This window comes from Nanorana parkeri, unplaced genomic scaffold, assembly GCF_000935625.1.
Source record: "Nanorana parkeri isolate BGI_ZX_2015 unplaced genomic scaffold, ASM93562v1 scaffold279, whole genome shotgun sequence".
NCBI classification, from domain to species: Eukaryota; Metazoa; Chordata; class Amphibia; order Anura; family Dicroglossidae; genus Nanorana; species Nanorana parkeri.
This window is the reverse complement of record NW_017306547.1, coordinates 685,296-708,171: the sequence shown is the minus strand read 5'-3', so window position 1 is coordinate 708,171 and position 22,876 is coordinate 685,296. Positions and strand designations below refer to the sequence as shown.

At 40.0% G+C, this 22,876-nt stretch overlaps 1 protein-coding gene across 2 annotated transcripts in view; it reads left to right on the top strand.

Moving 5' to 3' along the window:
• Positions 1-22,876, top strand: part of HSD17B4 (hydroxysteroid 17-beta dehydrogenase 4) — a 242,148-nt gene that overhangs the window by 94,815 nt on the left and 124,457 nt on the right. For both annotated transcript variants that reach the window (XM_018557309.1, XM_018557310.1), the window contains exons 8-11: positions 799-986; positions 5,756-5,847; positions 9,459-9,483; positions 15,618-15,746. In XM_018557309.1, the coding sequence (XP_018412811.1) occupies positions 799-986; positions 5,756-5,847; positions 9,459-9,483; positions 15,618-15,746 (434 nt within the window). The remainder of the gene's footprint in view (positions 1-798; positions 987-5,755; positions 5,848-9,458; positions 9,484-15,617; positions 15,747-22,876) is intronic.

The following is a 22,876-nucleotide window of genomic DNA, read 5'->3' as shown; positions in this document are numbered from 1 at the left end:
TATATATATACATACATACATACATACATACATACATACATACATACATACATACACATATACATGTCCAGGCCTTTTCTGTATGAGGAGCGAAAGAAGAATGAGATATATGGCTTTAGTAGATCCTTTGGCTAAGTGGGCAAAGGTTATTAATTGCTTTGAAAGTCAGCAGACAGTGGGGCACTGGGGAGGGAATGCAATTATTGTCATGTGGTATTTAAAGAACACTGTGGTCCTTCACCAGATGGTGAAGACCTAACATGAATATATATGGTCAGTTCTTGGTGAGACTCCTCTGATGTCCATATGTATTGTTGTGTGCATACGTATTGGGTGTCAGGACTTTAGTTTCTCCTTCCTGTTCTCTCCCATTTGGATATTGCATTGTCAAATTGGTAGTAGGGGTAAACAAACAAAATATGCTTCTCATCATGCAGTTTCCGAGCTCTAATGGAGTCCAGGAGTGGGCAAAATGAGTTGGGAAGAGCTACCAGTGACCTCTGTGGTTTTTCAAAACTTGATACTTTTTTTTTCTAACCCCCCAGTATCCTTCCTTAGGTCATTTGCCAGACTTGTGGAAAACCAAGGGCATCATTGAGGCTGGAAACTTTCTCTGTTAATATGCTCAGTCTCTTCACGTGCCTATTTAAATGTGTAATATAAATAAATATATTATTTTTAGCATAGGATAAATGCTTCTCAAACATGTTTCCCTAAAGCTGACCTACAGAGTACCTGCTCTGCATGCAAAAATAAAACATTTGTTTTTTAACTGAAATTCATGCTTTACATTTTCAGGATAATCATGACCTCATCAGCGGCTGGAATTTATGGAAACTTTGGCCAAGCTAACTACAGTGCTGCTAAACTTGGGTTGCTGGGTCTTTCCAACACCCTGGCTATTGAGGGGAAGAAGTACAACGTCCATTCTAATGCGATTGCACCCACTGCTGGTTCCCGACTCACTCAGACTGTCATGCCACAAGGTAATCATGTCATATCATGTAGAAATCAGTTACCTTACCTTACTAACTGACATTTGCTCACACTTTCTGTAGCTGTTCAAGTAGAGTTATTATTGAAAAGTTCTGAATTTTGTTTGGGAGTGCTGACATAATACCTATCAATGTTTTTAAAATACTCACTGACACTTCATTTTTTACCATTGCATGTTTTTACAGTCTTTCGTGATTTACACCCATTCATATTGAGTTCCATTGCATAGACTGGTCCAAAATGTATAATTTTACTGTGCAATGCAGACTTGTTCTGCATTAGTCTAACTGCAGTTTTAGTTTAATTCCTTACGTTTTAGTAAGAAGGTTTTATTTGCATAGTAGAACCCATGATTATTTATACATATTAATACCATGTCTTAGTAAAATTGCGTAACTGTTTGTAGACTCTACCCTGCATCACATGGATTCCCCACTTATGTTTCTTAGACTGACCAGTGCAAATTTCACTCCATTTTATACTGCCTATCACAGTAGGTAACATGTATGGTGCAGTACAACTCTCTTCAACATTGCCTTTCATTACAAGATTTATACAGTAATGCATGCAGTGTATCAATACCAGTAGATCTTCACTGTGCGTCTTTGCATGGTGCTTTTAAGAAAGGAAGTCAGAGGCATGTTTTAAGCCTACTGCACATGCACACTTCTCACTCTATTTATTAATTGGGCCAGATAAAGATTGCTGGTTGTTTGGAATACGAACTTTGGTATGACATCCTATTTTGGTGCATCTCACGTCAATAAACTATTATGTCACAGCGCATACAGTTTATACGGTGCATAGTAGAATGTGTAACTGTCTTGCGGCATCATCCTCTTGGTGCTCCTTTTGTGCCAAATATTGACGTGAGTGAAATATCTGAACCATAGTTTATCTGGTCCACTGTGTCTTGTTGCTGTAATGGAAGTGTTTTGTGTATGTCATTTGGCATGCCATTCAAAATGAATGGCAACATACAATTCCTTTATGACGTGTGCAGCAGTAACGCATGCAGTACAACAATAATTACTGCAGTGTTCCACCCGGTCCTTAGAAAAGAAGTGCACTCGCCTGCCCTCCAGCGAGGTGACTTCCACGAGCTCTCTCGCCAGCTGCCAAAATCTTTGCCCAGTCTTCTTTTAAGAATGCTGTCCTCGCTGACTTTTCCTTGTGAAAATAGTACCTCCCTGACTGACATGCTGATGCTTTGGCTTTAATACCCTCCTAGTCACTGAACCGTGACAAGTTTAAAGATGAGAAATTCCGACTTTTCCTTGACTTTCATTTGTTTGCATTTGGGTTCCAAGTCCACAACTAGCATTTTCAGAAGGACATCTTTGCCAGCTCACAGATTTCTCTCGTGGCAGTTGTACTTTAAAGGGTTTTGTTTTCCAGTTGTAGGTGTGCAAGCACACTTATGGGGCGAGCATACATTTCACTGAAGGTGGGTGGTGACGCATGAGCATGTCATCTGCCAGAACCTTTTGCAGTTCTTTTTATTACTTTAGTGGTGTTGTGTACAGGTGCAAGCACAGAAAACTTTTCTCTTGAGTAAATTGAGGATGGGTGCCCATCACACAGAGATTTTTGATCAAGATGGATAGAAAATCTTTGTGTACGGTAATAAATTATTCTGACTATCAGATGTGCTTGATACGGTCTACAATGAAAATCTTACATGGTCCAGTTCTTGCCCATTCATGACAGTTGATGCTCAAGCTGGGCTAGCATCAGGTTGTGGTCATCTTGCAAAGTGCAACATGGTAAATTTGTTTCAATGTTTCTTTTTCTTCCTACTCCGACTCAATAAAAAGAATAGAATCTAGAGATGAGCTTGCCTTTGCCAGAGCTCATCTATAGAGGTGTTTGTTTCCAGTTGTCCAGAAATTAGAGCTTGAAAACGGCTGGCTGCTATCCGCAACACCATGCAACTCATGATGTCGCTCAGCCCCCCTCATGCTATCCTACCCCTTTGACAGTATCAGGGCACAGAGGAAGCACATTCAAGCAGTCACATGCAGTTTGCAATCACAGAATGTTGATAGCATGAGGTAGGCTGAGAAACATCAGGATTTGCACAGCGTTGCTGGTAATAGCCAGCAATTTTCCAATGCTGATTGCTGGACAATCAGAGTGCAGATGGAAGTCAAGCATGGTGCTATGCATTTATTACGGTATATGTGTTAAATGGCTGTTTAATGCTCATTGAGTAATTCTAGTGTGAACTTCCACTTTAAAGCTGAACTCCAGGCACAAAAGTTAATTTAAAAATATTAATAGCCACAAAGGATAGAAATCCACTTTATATGCCCCAATTGTCTTTGCCAACCCACATATCACCTTATAAAAGTAGCGGTGGCATCATCACTGTGCTGTACGTAGCCTGTGGAGAGAGCAGAGCTGTGGGAGGTGGGACTCAGAAGGCCCACCCACTACAAGAGGGGGGGAGGATACAAGACCAGTCATTCTGTACAAGCAGCAGTAATGAGTCATTATTACAAGAAGCTCCTGCACAGATGGAAAGCTTTACGCTGGATTACTGCACAGATCTGGAAGAAATACAAAAAGCTTACAAGATGCCTCTTTTTTTAGACCATATTTGCGTGTCCTGGACATGCAGTTGACCTCTAGCAGAAGAACCTAAAAATCATTATGTAAAGTACAATTGTAAAAATATCACACAGCATACAAGTAAAAAAGATGTGACAGCCACATTAAACATTTCTGTAAAATGAAAGTTACAGTAATTAAAATACTTTCTAGCTTTCCTTGAAAATATACTATTAACCATTTGCATTATTATTATTATCAGTCTGTTGAAAGAAAATGGGGCAGTAGAGTAAGCGTACTTGGTGGAATATATTCACGCAGACATGGGAAGGAGATTCAGGAACATAGAATATGCCTGGTCAAGTTTTGAATGTTTTTTTTGAAGATGTGAGTTTGTGACCTAGATAGTAGGAGCAATGAGGCACCAGCTTGGCTCTAAATATTTAAACAAACACCTCTACAGATGAGCTCCAGCAAAGGCAAGCTAAATCTTTAAGCAGTGTGGGATGAGTGAAAGTAGATTTGGAGCTCACATTGCTTATTTCTGCCTCTGTCTGACAAGAATAGAAGTGCGCCTGCTTTACTGGGATTTTTATTCTGGGAGACAAGAAGCTGCTCACAGTTTCTGCTATGCAAATTCATTAAAGTCTCCAAACTGAGGATTTTATATGCAGATGGGAAACCATACCCAGTGGTGCTGGCAGTAGTTATGCATATACTGCAGGCTTGAGTATTCTAAACACTTGGGATCCTTGAATAGTAAGCTTCTCCAGGCTTGTGACATATTCTCAATCTCAGCAAATATTTATGTGTGGCGTAAGGTATGTTAAGATGAAAATGATAATTTCAATGTTAATTTGAACTGATAAAAAGTTGTTTGTTGTTCAAAGCCTCTGAATACATAATTGAAAAGCATTATTGTAAAGTCAACTTGTCGTCTATTTAAAATTAAAGTAAAGGTCCCGCCTAAGAGAATGTTAAGAATGCCTAATCTCGTTGTTTAGTGTACTGCAAAAGTGCCTGAATTTGGGATGAACACATGAACAGTAAAACCTGTATGCACACAGGACCCCAATAAATACATGGAAATAACTGATTTTTCCAGTCCGATATTGAAACTATACCTTGTGATGATTAAAATCAAAGTCATGTACACCCAAAAAAAATCAACCTATCTGGTGCAATCATTATTTAATGAATATAATTCATACATTCTTTTCCAAGAAGCTGGACATTTTTTTTCACATACCTGTACCTGACATGTTACCTGTACCTGAACCTGCAATGTAATGACAATCATAACTGAAGGAGCCCATGCGCATGTAGAAAAAGATAAGTATGACAGGAACCTAGTTTCCAGACTCTGTACCCTTCCTCAAAATGGATAAAGGGACAGTACATTTTCCAGTGAAAGGCTAATCATGCAATAAAGACATGGGGTGAAAGTGACTTCATAACGGTGTGAAATGTGTTGTTCTAGGCTTCAAAAAACTGCTTCACATTTTCAGTCCAATTGGGGAATCTTTGTGGCAAATAGTCCATACAAAGCATTCCTGGTGACAAAGTGAATATATTCATTGGCATGCTTCCTGACTATGACCATATTTTTCTTGCACGCCAAGCATGCAAACGTTTTGTATTTTTTTTAGTTACACATATTAACCATACTTAAGGGTAGATTGTTTTTCTAAATGGAGTCAATTAAGGAGGTTTTGCAGTTCTGGTCTTACAGAACATCATTTGGACTTGTGTAGATGGCCAAATGAGATGCTTCCAAGCACCCTCTGAGCATCTTCTAAGCTCTTTCAAGCTGTTTTTGCCTTCTCATTGGGTATAAGAGCAGTTCTGATGCAAGCACAAGACCTAATTTCGGAAAATAAACCATAGCTTAAAAGCATATGGACCAGGTCCAATGTTAAACCCAACTGATGTCACATTTTCCTACTTGGCTAATGGGCAATTGCTGACAGTAGTTTAGAAATGATGAATGCCCCTGTGACATTTTAAATAGATCTGTGTGCTCTCTGTCTAGTTGCAACAATCTGTACTTCGTTTTTCATGAAATCTGTTTCAGTACCACTTAAGCCTTGGGCTAGATTGTAAAACAATGGCACAAAACATCGACATGCTAGACAATTGCAGCCTAGTATGACATGAATGAGAACATATTTTTTGCACTCAGCCTGCCTGTCTGGTTTAATTTTAGATCTTGTGGATGCTCTGAAGCCGGAGTATGTGGCTCCTCTGGTGTTGTGGCTCTGTCATGAAAGCTGTCAGGAAAATGGCAGTTTGTTCGAGGTGAGAATTTCTTCAGTTGTCAAGAGGCCAATTAATTTTTGTATTTCATAAATTTAGGAAAAGCTATGCATTGTTCTGTGTTTTGCTCTGTTAAAATGAACTGTAATTGAGCAGACTTTGGAAAGTATACTGACAACATTACAACTTTATTACAGAATGTAAAACTTTTAATATTTTAATATGTACAGTACGGTGGCAGGTGTGAAAAAATGCTATAAAAGAGGAATGCTTTCAGAAATATATATTTTTATCAATTTACAAAATGCAAAGTGAGTGAACAGAAGAAAAAACTAAATCAAATCAATGTTTGGTGTGACTACCCATTGGCTTCAAACCAGCATCAATTCTTATACTTGCACACATGCACAAAGTCAGGGATTTTGTAGGACTAGAGTCAGGTGCATGTTTAACCAATTATACCAAGGAGGTGCTAATCATCAATTTCATAGATTGGTTGAAACACAGTCATTAAAGTGACATTAAACCCTCCGATTTTTTAACATAAAACAATACTGTAATGTGTGCCTTACTGTAATCCATGGTTGTTTCCCTTCTCTTTGCTGCTCTTCCTTTTAAATCCGTATCTCTTCTCATGCTGGACAGAACTTCTGTTTTGCAGCAGACTGCCTTGTCTCTCTAATGGATACATGGTGTCTGTATGAAGGTTCACAACCTGAGCCAGCATTACAGGAAGAGGCACTTAGCTGCAAAGGGAAGTTCTCCCCCAGCATGAGAAGAGATACAAAAAAAGGAAGAGCAGCAAAGAGAAGGGAAACAACCATGGATTACAGTAAGGCACACATTACAGTATTGGTGTATGTTAATAAATCTGAGGGTTTAATGTCACTTTAACTGAAACAGAAATAGCTGTGTTGGAGGCTTAAAACTGGATGAGAAACAGCTAAACTCTGCTACTAAGGTGAGGTTGTGGAAGACCGTTTCATGTCACAGGTCATACACCATGGCAAAACTAAACACAGCAACAAGACACAAGGTAGTTATATTGCATGGTCTTTCCCCAGGAAAGATTTCAAAGCGGACTGGGGTTTTAGGCTCCTTTGAAGAAGCACAAAGAAACGGGCAACGTTGAGTAACGTAGACAGTGTTCCATCAAGGAAACCTAATGCTGGAGATGAAAGACCCATCATGCTTACTTGCCTTAGGCATTGGTAAATGTCCAGCAGTGCCATCAGCACCGAACCTGGGACTCAGGTACACCCATATACTGTCCGGAGATGTCTGGCCAGATGTGGGCTCTTTATGGAGTAATTGCGGCCAAAAAGCCATACCTCCGAGGTGGAAACAAGGCTAACCGACTCAACTATGTACAAAAACATAGAAACTGGGGTGCAGAAAGATGGTAGCAGGTGCTCTGGACTGAAAATGTTTTAAATATTTGACTATAGCAGGAGGCAGTCTGTTCTCTGAAGGGCTGGAGAGTGGTAAAATGATGAGTGTCTGCAGCAACAGTGACGCATGGTAGAGGTTCCTTGCAAGTCTGGGGCCGCATTTCTGCAATGGAGTTGGAGATTTGGTCCGGATCAATGGTTACATGGTTACATAGTTACATAGTTAGACAGTTTGAAAGAAGTCCATCGAGTTCAACCTATAGAGAATGGTGTCCTCAATGCTGAGAAATACAAGCAGATACTTATCCATCATTCCATACCATCAGGGAGGCGTGTGATTGGCCCCAAAATCATTCTGCAGCAGGACCCCAAACATACAGCCAATGTCCTAAAGTACTACACTATATTGCCAAAAGTATCGGGACGCATGCCTTTACATGCACATGAACTCTAATGGCATCCCAGACATACTCCGTAGGGTTCAATATTGAGTTGGCCCACCCTTTGCAGCTTCAACTCTTCTTGGAATTCTGTCCACAAGGTTTAGGAGTGTGTCTATGGGTAATGTTTGACCATTCTTCCAGAAGCGCATTTGTGAGGTCAGGTACTGATGTTGGACGAGAAGGCCTGGCTCGCAGTTTCCGCTCTAATGCATCCCAAAGGTGTTCTATCGGGTTGAGGTCAGGAATCTGTGCAGGCCAGTCAAGTTCCTCCACCCCAAACTCGCTCATTCATGTCTTTATGGACCTTGCTTTGTGCACTGGTGCGCAGTCATGTTGGAACAGGAAGGGGCCATCCCCACACTGTTCCCACAAAGTTGGGAGCCTGAAATTGTCCAAAATGTCTTGGTATGCTGATGCCTTAAGAGTTCCCTTCACTGGAACTAAGGGGCCAAGCCCAGCGCTTACACCTACCCCTGAAAAACAACCCCACACTATAATCCCCCCTCCACCAAACTTTACACTTGGCACAATGCAGTCAGGCAAGTACAGTTCTCCTGGCAACCGCCAAACCTAGACACGTCGTTCAGATTGCCAGACAGAAGCGTGATTCGTCACTCCAGAGAACACGTCTCCACTTCTCTAGAGTCCAGTTGCGGTGTGCTTTACACCATTGCATCCAACGCTTTGCATTGCACTTGGTGATGTAAGGCTTGGATGCAGCTGCTCAGCCATGGAAACCCATTCCATGAAGCTCTCTATGCACTGTTGTTGTGCCAATCTGAAGGCCACACAAAGTTTGGAGGTCTGTAGCTATTGACTCTGCAGACAGTTGGCGACTTCTGTGCGCTTCAGCATGCGTTGACCCCGTCTCTGTCATTTTACGTGGCCTACCACTTCGTGGCTGAGTTGCTGTTGATCTTAGTTGCTTCCACTTTGTTATAATACCACTAACAGTTGACCATGGAATATTTATAGCAAGGAAATTTCACGGATGGACTTATTGCACAGGTGGTAACCTATCACGGTACCACGCTTGAATTCACTGAGCTCCTTAGAGAGACCCATTCTTTTACAAATGTTTGTAGAAGCCGTCTGCATGCCTAGGTGCTTGATTTTATACACCTGTGGCCATGGAGGTGATTGGAACACCTGAATCCAATGATTTGGAGGGGTGTCCCAATACTTTTGGCAATATAGTGTATCTTCAGCGTAAAGAACACGGAGTCCTGGAAGTGATGGTTGGGCCCCACAGAGCCCTGATTTATAATCTGTGGTTAGTTCTCCAAGATATTTGGGACAACATACCTGTCGGGTATATATATAAAATCTCTGATAGAAGCATAAAGTTGCATAGCTCTTAGAGTGGCTTTTGATGGTTTTGAAGTCTAAGATAAGCCATGTAAAGATAAATGGAACACAGAAGAAAAGAAAGCTAAAGTTAGTCATACATAGATTTCTTCAGGCTGAACATGAGAAATCTAATAGATTCCCCATTAATGCTAAACAGATTGGATGGGGGAATCTCGCCTGTATTTAGACAGCCGAAAGCTGCGGCTGTCAGAATAACCAAACAATAACCGCATAAATTTCCAGCGGTTCAACAGAAATTGCCCAGAATTTGAGACATGAATGGCCAGCATTAGTTTGTTTTGTGCTTGAGTTTGTTTTGTGCTTGTCCCTCAGTATCGGGTCATCTTTTCTCCATCTCTGTGTCCCTGTGTTGTACAGGGAATGGGGTGCAAATCCTGTTTACACAAGTTATGATCTAAAAGGGGTTAGAGATGAACATAATTTAAACTGTCACCATGTCTTTCCACAGGTTGGAGCAGGATGGATTGGAAAATGTGAGTATTTTGGAAATAGTGCTTCTCTTTTGGGTATTCAGTAATACTGATAAAGATAAGAATGTTCTGCCTAAAAATATCAATGTCAAAGCACAGAAACGACTCAGGTGATAAACAGAAAATACTATTCATGAAACCTTGCAACAATCAGCTTACCTTACTGATTTCTGTCATAATTTTTACAAATAAACTTTTAGTACAGGGTACATCCAGAAAGGGAGGAATAATTATTTATTATGAATTATTCAGGTAATTTAATTTTCAGCTATAAATCTCCCAGCTAGGCACTAGTGATGTAACCTTCCCAGGGGGGAGCTGTAAATCCCTGGCAACGTTACCAGTGCCTCAAAAGACCAGGAAGTGAGAGCACATTAAAAGTGAGTTACAAAAAATGTTTTAATTAATAAATTACTGTAATGTGTTTTATATGCGCTGCATGCACCAAGGATTTTTAATGTTGGGGGGGGGGGGGTAAAAATCTGCTTTAAGCTAAATTGTGTGTAATGCAGTGCCACTTGCTTCTGGCAGATTCTCAGATGGGTCTCTAGAAGGTTCTGCTTTTTTAGTTTTGTACCTTTTGTGAAGTGCAACTTTATATGCCTATAGTATTGACTCATCAAGTTGTCTATCACTTATTGTATCCTAAAAGTGGGGTGTTGAGTGATAGTATCACCTGATATTATGGACTTATTCAACAGAGAGGTAAACGTTTCTTAAACTTTTATTAATGGCTATGACATTTGTACGCTGACATCCATTCAGCATACATCTAACATTGCTGTTGCGGCTCAGCCTGGCCAGCTGAGTCTGCACAGCTCCCAATACCCGACTGTATTGTCACACTTGGTCCATCTAGGCATTCACCCCACTCACCCCACTGTCATCTCACCCTGTATCCTGGCCAAATACTACATTGTGCATAGTGATTACAGAGGATTTCTTCCTGAGACACAGTGACATCCAAAAATGTGAGTGAATTTTCAAACAGTAGTAACGCTCTCAATACATCTGCTTATTGTTGCTCCATACAGGGCTCCTCACCCTGTTGTCCATAGAGCTTGCACACTGTCTTTTAACCCTTTGACGCCCACATCTCTAGAAGTGGTTACTCCGGGTCGTGCGCTTTTCCATTTTTTATTGTTTTTAGTTATGACATTTTTACTTGGTGGTTTTAACACCTAATGTACAATGATTTCTTTAATTAAAAAATGCATTTAGCTGTTGTGATGGTTTATTTTTTTCAGCTGCTAGTAGCATGTAAAATGCTAGTTACTCCCTGGTGCTATGGGGCTCTTGTCATATTTCAAGAGCACCATAAAAGTCTGAAAAAAATCCTCTATGTGTTCAAAAGACTGTTACCTTTATTTTAAAGTGCTATTAAAGTTTTTTTTTTTTTTTTTAATGTTTCCACCTATGAGACCCTCCTTTTGCATACATCTTCTTTAAAAGTTTTTAGTTCCTCGTTTTCTAGTGGGCCCGTGCATCGCTCATCCCCTTGCCCCCTGCACGGTTGCCGCCATCAGCTAAGCAGCTGCTGTGGAGGCACCCGTGCATGCTCATGCCCGCAGTAGCTGTGTGTGTCTATAGACGCACACAGCCCTGCAGCAGGCCATGACCCCCCTCTCCACCCAACAGTTTGATGGTAGAAGAAGCCTATGGCTCCTCTTCTATCACTATCCCCCCCGAAAATAGGAAAAATGTGGAGCGGAGAATCGCTTCGGGATCGGCGGTGACAGGTAAGTTTGAATGAGAGACGGGGGAGAGACAAAGGTACTTGGTTTTTACCTTAATGCACAGAATGCATTAAGGTAAAAAAATCCAGACTTTAATGCTACTTTGAAATACATTTTTCTTTCTTCCACTTTGGGGTCTTCAGTGTTGTGCAAATTCTAGCGCGGGTAGGAAAATGGAGGGCACATGCTCCCTTTTGTCCATATTGATTATCAGTACCCTTTTTTAAAAGATTTAGTTATAGTTTTTATAGTGCTTATTGTGCTACTTCTAAATATAGGCAAAGGTAAGTGTATAATGGGCTAATACAATCATACATCAGATGAGATGAGTAGCACTAAGTGAATGTCTTCTTAGGTCAGTTTACTTTCAATATTATGTAGGATACATTGTAACTTTTGGCCCGTGAAGTGAACCTCACCCAACTAAGGTAACAGTGATGCTGCAAGTTACTCTTGTTAGTCTGCAGATTGATCTTTGTGGAGCCCCTTTAATTCTAGGTACAAGCTGCACATGAGGCCTAGACCTCTGCCCAAGTCAAATAGTTTTTAACTTTAATACTTTTTATTGTATTATTTTAAAAGCTTACGGACATGTACATAACCTATACACTACTCATATCACAGCATTAAAAAAATGACCAAAAACAAACCAACAAAAACAAAAACAAAAAACAAAGGAAAGATTCAATATGATGATTATAAGAAACAAAAGGAAAAGATCCACATACAGGTTAAATACAGTTGATCACTCTCTTTTCTTATACATAGTCTTCTACTTGCAGTAAATTTCCCACATCATATACATACTTTGGCACTATATGCATTCCAACCCAAGTCAAAATTAAGCCTCACCCTTTTCTAATGCTTAGCACAGCCTTCTGCATTTCTACTGTAAAATGCTAAAACGTCGGTGGGCAGTAGAGCCTCTGGCATTTGACAAAGGGGGCTAATTACTTTTAGAGGATAAGGCTAAGAGTGTATTTTCACTTTTTCAGTCAAATATGACAAAAACCCTCTGCGTTTTAAGTGTTCCTATTCGCACTGCATACCTAAAATATTCTTTAAAGATATATATCGTTCCTTTTCACTGTTTTTTTTAGGTGAAGGCCTTTGTAGAGATTCCAAGTTTTTTCCCTCAGTCTGACCCTGTGCTTTCACTTGCAGACTAAGCTTCTTCTCATTAACATACAATGCTTCTAAGTATTTAACCTTTGTTAAGACAGGCAGTGTTTAGCTCTAGCTTACATCTGATAATGAGATCTGCCATCACAGTACAGACAGGGTTAATTAGAGCAAACATAACTTCCCACAGCCCCCTCCTTAACATTTCACACGAGGGAAGCCAGGTAAGTATTTAAAAATGCAGAGCGGAAATGTGTACATATTTAAATTATGTTTTATGAATGTGAACATGTAACAAATATAAAGTATGCGTTATCCCAATTTGTCGCAAAAGTGGAACCACACTTTTAAAGTACATGTTCATGATGAATTAAACAAAAATCCCCATCCCCCCTCTTTAAATAACTTCCCCCCACCCCATTCGTTCCTTACTAATGCGATGACTGTGACCTCCTGCATTGTCTGCCGCCTGGCCATCAAATATTTAGTGCCTGGCTGCACCTGCCTGCCCACTGACATCCCATAGTGTTGGATGGGGTACATCAAGAAATAATTGCATTCCAAGTTTTTGTGGAAAAGCATGGACAATCTCAAGGTTACAAGTCCATCTCCAGAGATCTTAACCCCTTCATGACCTAAGCCTTTTTTCCTTTTTTTGCACCCATGTTATAATTCACATTTTAGGCCTGAAAGTTACTTCAAACACCTAAAAATTATATATTTTCTGAAAGCCAAAACCCTATAGAATAAAATGATGACAGTTGCAAATTTTTATGTTGCACAAGTTATGATCAAACTCAAAAATTGCGTGAAAAATGCACTTAAGTTACATTTAGTGCCCCAAAACACAATAAAATACCTATTTTTTTTAAAATACACTATAAATGATGAGGTTACAACGAGTAAATAGATACCCAACATGCCCAGGTTAAAAATTGTGTGCGTCTGTGAAACGGTGATAAAATTCAGTACCCCAAAAAGTCTGTAGACTACACTTTAAAACCGCCTGCAGGTCATCAGTTTTGAGATGCGCATAAATATTGGCCCTAGAATTATTGCTCTCACTCTGGCGTGCACGGCGATATACAACTTGTATATCGTGATCGTCGTTTTCATACGTAGACGCACCCAGCGTATGTTTACATGACGTGGAGGCTCCCGATCCCTTAGTTCGGAGAGGAAATCGGTGAACGGACCAGTCCTGGGCCTGTGGAAGGGGCAGCGGAGCCCGAGAAACACGTTTACTTGCCAGGAGAGTGATCTGGCGACAGCTAAGGCACCAGAATCACTTCTATTGTAAAGCCGACAGTCAGCTTTACAAGTGTAAACAGAGCAAAGCCGCCAGGAGTCTGTTTAAACGGGCACGGTGCCAGTGACGTACTATGGATGTCACTGGTCACTAAAGGGTTAATGTTCCTTTGTCCACTGTGCGCAACGTTGTAAAGAAGTCTACAGCCCATGACACTGTAGTTAATCTCCCTGGACGTGGACGAAAGAGAATAATTGATCAAATATTGTAACAAAGGATTGTTCGAATGGTGGATAAAGACCCTCCATCAACTTCCAGACAAATTAAAGCTGACCTTCAGGCACAGGGGTACAACTGTGTCAGTTCACACTACACGTCGCCATCTTATTGAAAAGGGATCACTATGGTAGGAGACCCAGGAGGACCCCACTGCTGACACAGAAACATAAAAAAGCCATATTGGAGTTTGCCAAAACTTACCTCAGTAAGCCAAAATCCTTTTGGGAGAATGTGCAGTGGACAGACGAAACAAAATTACAGCTTTTTGGTAAAGCCCATCATTCTACTGTTTTCAGAAAAAGAAATGAGGCCTTTAAGGAAAAAAACTACAGTCTCTACAGTCAAACATGGTGGAGGTTCACTGATGTTTTGGGGTTGCTTTGCTGCTTCAGGCACTGACTGTGTACATGGGATTATGAAATCTGAAGACTACCAAAGAATTCTGGGGTGCAATGTAGGGCCCAGTGTCAGAAAGATGGTCTTCGTCAGAGGTCATGGGTCTTACAGCAGGACAATGACCCAAAGCACACGTCAAAAAGCACCCAGAAATGGTTTCAGACAAAGCGCTGGAGTGACTAGACTGGCCAGCACTGAGTCCAGACCTGAAACCCATAGAGCACATGTGGAGAGATCTCAAAACAGCAGTTGGTGAAAAGGAACCCTTCCAATCTGAGAGACCTGGAGCAGTTGGCGAAAGAAGAGTGGTCCAAAATTCCTGCAGAGAGGTGTAAGAAACTCATTGATGGTTACAGGAAGCGATTGATATCAGTTATTTTTTTTTCCCAAAGGTAATGCTACCAAATATTAATTGAAGGTGCCAATAATTTTGTCCAGTCCATTTTTGGAGTTTTGCTTGGAATGTGTCAGATTTGGCTTTTCTTTCTCCACTTTTTTTGTGTCATACCAATACAAACAAAAGAAATAAACATGAGAATGCCTAAACGTTTGTAATAGCAACAATTTTCTGCACAAAGTGGTGCATTATCTGACAGCAATGCAGTGGTGCCAATATTTTTGCTCATGACTGTATCTAGCTGCCTAGCTTTGGATTTACCATTTTTTTCTCACACAGACTAGGATATATTTTTCTCCTTACAATTTACTCTTTAACGACACTGGCCCTTATCAGCAGACTAAACAAATATTAAGTGTTGTGACTTTACACAATGATAACTTTAAAAAGCATTGAAGTGCAGCACTATTTACCTTTACACTACACCACATATAAAAATGTCTTGAGGAGAGCATCACTCGTACATCTTGGATGCTTTTACATTAACTTGTTGGTGTTCTGCATGCTTTCAACCTGTTCATTATCTCCTATGAAGACCATAACATTCCAGTATCACAGCTCCAGCCTGCCATGGATGCTCCCTGTCATTGTTACCACTCCACAGCATTTCACTTCCATTCTGCTGGTGTCTGCAGGGCCAGCTTTTCAGAGTAAAATGTAATTTCGCTTTTTGTAGACAGGTTTTTGTGCTTTCACAAAGGGACTGAAAACCCTGCATGTGTTTATAAGTTTTGGAACGAAAGGTCTCTTCCCTCCTGAGCCACAGAGCTTTGTAGTATTGGGGAAATGGCAAGACCTTTTATAAAGCTGTTGGCAAACAGGACAGTTAGTTTTGAACACTTTTGAACATCCTTTAGAAACTATCCTTGAGAAGTAAGTTTATTCTGCATGTATTCGTACTCTTTGCCATCACCTTGAGGATGCTGATCAATATTTTCTATTCCCTTGTTGTAATTAGTGCGATGGGAAAGAACTCTCGGCGCCATTATCAGAGAGAAAAATCACCCAATGACACCTGAAGCTGTACGTGATGAGTGGGCAAAGATCTGCGATTTCGATAATGCCACTAAGCCACAAACAATTCAAGGTAACCATATATAAATCACGCTGCAGATATTGTTTAGACCAATCGAGTTTTTGTTGTTGTTGTTTAATGTAAGGGTAGTGTTTGAATTGGAAATGCTTCTAGTGGACCTATCAATAAATTTATAAGACTACATAAATCCTGACCTGTCCTAAAAAACAGCAACAGCATAATTTTTTTTAAAACGGTGCACCTTTTATCATTAAAAAGCAGTTTTAACTCCTTCCCACCCACAGTCTGTAGATTAAAATAATTTCTCATGGTTCTTTGCGATCAAAAATCCAATTAACAGCTAGGTGCATGTGGAGGTGTGCGCATTGAGCTGTGAGACCACATAGTCACTGTCAGCTACCGGTCTCAACCAACAACTGGGAATCAGTTAAAGTGGGTACGGAACTGCTGCCAAATATGAACTATCCAGCTTATAAACAACTCACTGTATGATCAGTGAATAAAAAAAAAAGTTACTCCAGTCTGTCCCCAGAAAGCTTGTTATTCCTCCATTGGGCCCTGCCATCTTTTTTTTTTCTTTCTTGCCTAACATTGAGAAAGCAAAGCAAGGCTGTCATAAACACCTTAACCCCTCCTGTGCAAATCATGTACCACTGCTCCCTGGATATGTCAGTAGCCAGTGTGTGTTGGTTAACTTGACAATGGCTCATAGGGGCATATTAATGAAGCAGAAAATTTAACATTCCCCAAACATTTACTGCCGGTGAAACAATCACTGTATTTTAAAGCACATACACCTGTAATTCTTGTTGTTCTAAAACTAGCCACACACATTACAATCCCTGCACAATCTGATTTAGAATTTCTGCAAGATATGTAGTGCACTTGATTAGATATAAATTGAATGGATTGTTTAGGTGGGCCCTTGCTTTCCATACTTTTACAGAGCCTGTGTCTGCAGACTGCAACGTGTATAGCCGGCATTGGTTTTGATGTATTGAAGAATTTCCAGGCCACTTATTCTAATTTGGTTCTTGTGATAGACTTGTTACCAAGGAGGCGCCTACATTTGGTGAACTGTAGATCTTCTCAGATTTGTATGCTTTAATGATGATTTTCAGTTACACATTTGCAGTCGCACCCTTACATGGCTATCTGCATGTACGGCAGTGCTGTGTCCTTGTTGAATCACTGCTTTATTAAAATATATTGCAGTTCAAACGACTGACAGTGTAATGCGTTTTCTGCATGGGAACCGAAATAAGATTAATGTACATAAATGTTAAAAAACTGCCTACTTCAAAGATATCCCATAGGGTGTAAGGCAAATGCTATAACGGGCACTTGAGTCTGAAGCATGCAATTAGAGATGAAGCTTGGGTGGGTTGATGATCTCTAAACCCCCTAGTACCCAAGAATTGAAAAAGGTTTGTTCTGTGGATGTTATACATTGCAGAGGAACTAATTAAGGAACAATCTATCACCAAGCATTTAACCTTTAATTATAAACGGTTAACGATTTCTCCTCAGCTTTTGCAGCTGAGAGGACTGTTGATCTGCAAATTAGCTAATCTACTAAACTGAACAAGGAGAATAATTTGTTATCTTTGTCCGCCTTCCTTTAGGATCATTGGGAGCCAGTGGAATGTTGTAGGTCTGTGCTGTCCCCAACTGTTAACAGCTATACCATGCTAGGAGGGGAGGCTACTAAATGTTTTAATTCTTTCAAATGACTCTAATTTGATGTTTTATATTTGATGAAAAGGGATATTGTTAAAAAGTAATTGAACTTCAGGCACACATTAAAATCTGAAATACCTGCAAAAAGATTTGTCATTTTGTTCAGCTACTCTTGTAATCCGGACATGCCTTTCGGGACAGCACAACCAGGTGGTGAACCTTCCTGCATAAAGTATGTCAGGTCAACATAAAAAAAAAACATGCGTTACATCTCAGCAATATGCGCACATTTACCAATGTTTTGTCTCTTCCAAATTACTTTCAAAATGCCTAAAACTACATGAAAATTATTGTCTATCTACCAGAAATACAGTGTGCTCCAGGCTTCCTGTTTTCCATGTCCAGTTCTCCCCTTTTGGACTATGAAAGTCCCCCCTCCTTTTATGTAACGGAGGCCAGGAGAGTGGGAGGTGGTCTGTAGTCCAGCAGAAACAAACTGGATAGGGCTGATAACATTACAAAGATTCTTAGAGCAGCAAAGGTACTTTGTTGGCTCAAACAGGAAATTAGTAGCACACTAATTTCCTGCAGACCAACAAGCATTTTTCTGCACATGCAGCATTTTAATGGCTTATGCACATGGGTGTATTGATTAGCAAATACTGGCATATTTTCATATAGCACTGAATACACCTGTATTTACTTCAACCAGCAGCAACAGCTGCTGTGGCTTTACGGCATCGATCTTTGCATTCAAAAGTGGGTATGTATCTTTGCACAGGGGTAAGTTACATTGCTATGGATGGAAAATGCAGGAGCTGCAGCTCCTGAGTGACTCATATCTGTGCATATTTTATGCCTGTATTTGCTCTGTTACACACCCATGTACATGACCCCTAAACAAACAAAACATTGGGAATTGTGCTTGTATTGCAGACATGTACTGCATGTTTGTTTTTGTTTTTTTACCCAGTCCTACACCCTGTTCCTAGGATCTGCCTCATCCTGAGATTGGATAAGACATTGGATAAGGAAAAAGCAGCAGCAAATCAATGAGAGTTGATCCAGCCTCCTGTTTGTAAGCATGTTCTCTGAAAGTAGTAGATTGACTCAAATTGCCTCAAACCCACCTCTAGTTCCATGTAAATACTGCTGTCCAGGAGATTACCAGAAGCTGATATGAAGTCAGATAGGGGCACACATGCAACATTCATGTGTGTGGAAAAAAAAAAGTGGATCCCTTACTTGAGAGTATGTCATGCTTTTTGTTTTTGTTGTGTCTACCTCAAGTTAAACTTGAAAAAACTAAAATGACCAGTACAATAAAGACAAAAAGGGAGCAAATAAGAGAAGTTCATTGTTAGGATTTAAATACACTTCAATAACAACACATGTGTTGAGACTCTGACACATGTTGCAGCATATTATCCTCTGCCACTGAGAATTTATACAGTACCGTATTTGCCGGCGTATAAGACAACTTTTTATACTTATAAACAACCCCCTAAAATCGGGGGTCGTCTTATACGCCGGGTATACAATCTGTCAGCCTGCTGGATGTGCGCTAATACTGTATATATGGTAGCTTCGGCTACATACAGTATACCACGCTGAGTCAATCACGGCGAGCGATGTACACAAACTCTGCCAATCCGAGCAGGCTTTGTATTCATTCATAGAATACATTGCTCGCCATGATTGGCTCAGCGCGGTGTACTGTATGTAGCCGAAGCTACCGTACATACAGTATTACCGCACATCCAGTGGGCTGACAGATTAGTGGGTGTATTTAAACATTATTTTGGGCTATACTCGTCTTATATGACGAGTAAAGCCCAAAACCTATGTTTTTTCTGAAAAATTAGGGGGTCATCTTATACACCCAGTCACCTTATACGCCAGCAAATACGGTAGTTCAATCAGGAGTATTTCTTAAAATACATCTTAAAGTTTATTTCTACTTTTGCAGTCAAATTTGAGAAAAACCCTTATATGTCTGTTATGTGTTTCTCTTTACACAGCATACCTAAAAAGAAATACAAATATTTTTTACCTTTTTAGATATTTCTTTTTGGGCAGACCTTTGAGCAGATTGTAAACTGCTCTAAGCAATATGAAAGGAGAGAAGCACACAGTTGGGATAAACTGAGTTTATTCTTATTAACGTAAAATTCATGACACAAGCTGTGAGATGTTTATCTATGGGTTAGGACAGACAGTGTTCAAATCTAGTTTCCAACTGATAATGAAATCTGCCAGCACAGTACAAGCAGGGTTCATTATGGTAAACTTTAACTTCACAGTGAACCCTTCTGAACATCCCTCCCCTTTAAATTTACGTAAGAGACAAAACACTGCAACAGATCGTAAAAAGCAATCTTTAAATAAATGTATTTTTTAAGCTATTGGAATGAGAACATGTAACAGATACAGTATATAGTGGATGCTATCCCAATTCGGCTGCAAAAATGGAAATACACTTTAAAGACACAAACACATGGAAGTCCGCAAAAAAAAACGAGCTAAAAAAAAATGCCCTGCAAGATCTTTCTTATTCCAGTGGCTTGGATGAAAATGTGTTATCTACTCTCTCTTTGATGAAAATTCCTTGTTAAGAGAAAGATTGAAATCTCCTTCAACAGTTCCTCATAAATCCCAGAGGAGAGATCTCACATCCTGACATTTAAGACATAAACAGTGCATGGAATAAAGTGTTGGGTAGCATTATTTTTTCATTCACTCTGTGGCTATACTTGCAGTTGCTATTCTTTCCTTCCTTATTTTCTGAAGATTTCTTTAAATTTAAATACTTATATGATTTTGAAAGTCCAATTTTATGTGTTGTGGTGACAATTGTCTATTCTCTTCATTATGAAGTTTTGACATGCACACTTTTTTAATCTTTGACTTATTTTGTCTGCCCTTCACATTTACACTGTCTCTATATTACATTATGCTTTACTTAACATGGCAGTAATAACATGATCATTCTCATGTGTGCAGATCTGCTTGTAATCCAGTTAATTAATTAGGGCAAGTAACTGACGGAAAAATTAATGGGTGGATATTTTGAAGAAAAAATACAGATGTATGCAAAGACGGGCACCCCTAATCAGATTATACATTTGTTGAATTTCTAGTGACAAACTTAACTAGATCTCTGAATTTGAATACATATAATTATGGCCTGAATTTAACAGATGAAAGATAAACTGATGTGGCCAAATTTATCGGTACCCTTAGTTCTCGTAGAATTAAACAGATGGATCAGGATCCAGATATTGCATATGGAATCTCTGTATTCAACCACAGATGTGCATTCACTTTCGTGTGCACCTACTTCCCCAAATTTCTTGCTTGCCATTCTAAAGTTCCCTTTACCATTTGTTTATCTGCCCTTTTGGCCTTGCCACAATCCAAGGTCATTTTCCAAATAATACATCCAGTCACTGCCTTCTTGAGTGAAGAAGCCTTTCAGAGAGCCTTTCAGATCCAAGGAACCTTCGTATTGGTTCATTGAACAACAATATGATGATTTTTCCATAGATTTAGTGTCTGCTCAGATGTAGTAAATGCTCACTTCTGATGGAGGTACTTCCAATTATGAATTCAGCGCTCAACTCCCCAGAATTTCCTGGCTGACACTATAAGCCACAAAGTCCTGGAGAACAATGAATGTTTTCTTATATAGCAGTTTCCTATGGATTAGCAGCAAGTGGGTTATCCAGATCTCATCCTGAAGGTAATCCCTAAGAGCACAGAGTCCAGACACTCCTTGTCAAGAGTGAACATTCTAATGACAGGAGTAGTGGATATTATAATGCTTATGTGTTTTCTTCAGCCCCAATGGTTTCAGGTTCCTAAATAATAAATTATGCAGGTAGGGTGATAGCAATAATTTGCCTGTCATCCTAAAAATTCAGCCTTACAGCGGGTGCTACATCCAAAACTACTTTAAGCGGCTTGGATGTTGGAAGTAAAGTCTCCCTTGCCTGTATTACTCATCTTTAGTTGTTGAGTGTTGGTAAATGCTAGCGCACCTACTAAATGTCACATATTCTACAGTGTCAAATAATAGGTTCACAGATTTTGCAAGCTCAAAAGGTTTGGTCACTCTTTACCTTGCCATGACAGATATATTGGACTTTCTTTAGGCAAGCAATATGTACCTGGGTGTCAGTACCCTCTATCCGCATCCTCTGCGACACAACGGGCAGCTTATTAATTGATAAGCTAGCTCTTAAGGGCTTGTGCAAGAATTCACTTTTCAGGAAAGTCGCTTCTTTTCCCTCGGGATTTACAAATAGTGCTGGATCTGTTCTTTCATCTTGACTTTGTCTAGATCATACTTACTCAGTATGGACAGTAACATGTAAAATAGTATTTCTTACATGGAGGGGGGTCTTGGATAGTCAAGCTTAGGCAGCAAACCACCTTATTGCTATCATTTCACAGACAGGGTAATTCTAGATCTCTCTCCTGGCATCATCCAATGGTTGGAGGATCCTTCCATCTAAATAGGACATCATTGCTGCCAATTTTCCAGAATAGAGTTTTGTTTCAGCTCATTCCTTAAATGTGGCTGTTATGCTGAGGAAGTACATTGAAGTTACCTTTTTTGACAGGTCTATCTGTTTATCTACAGTATTATCTATACAGTATATTGTTCTTTTATAATAGTCCATATATGACCCACAATCCACAGCTAAATTCAGAAAAAGTCATGTACATGAAAATTTGTTGATACATGCCATGTTTTAAGTTTGTTTTTATTGAGAAAATTAAAGGAGAACTATGAGGTGGGTGCTTTTCACTCACCTCATAGTTCTAGCCGACCTGTGACAATGAGTCTGTCACAGGTCGGCTCAGTAGATCGGGAGGTGAGCGAACACACACCGGCGTTCGCTCACTTCTCGATCCTGCCACGGCTCTCTGCCGTGACAGGAGAGGGGCTGGATTCCCCCTCCCCGCGCTGACTTGCGGAACGGACGGGGAAGGGGGCGGGTACAGCAGGCTCTGCCTCTAGATAGGCAGAGCTAGCTGTCAGTCATGCAGCTGGGCGGATCCCGGCACAATTGTCGGGATCCGCTGCAGCTGCGGCGTCTCAGTATAGCGCGAGCAGCAGCTTGCGGTATACTGAGCCTAGTGTGACGGGAGGACGCTAGTTTGTGTCCTCCCGTTACACTAAGGAGAACTATGGGGAAAAGCCTTAACCCCATAGTTCTCCTTTTAATAAAGCATGTCATTAGACCTGATTTGCTCAAATTGTTTTAAATGACTGATAAGAAAAATGTAATGCTTTCTTGGTAGCTATAAAAATACTCTTGGTTTGGTTGTAGATTAATAAATATTAGTGTTTTAAATACACGCATAGGTTTCTGAATATGACTTTATATTGGTTTCTTGTAGAGGTGCACAAAATATCATTTTCCGACCGAAACCTAAAATAAAAAATTAGTCAGGCCGAAACCGAAACCAAATTTTTTTCTAACCTCGTTAAA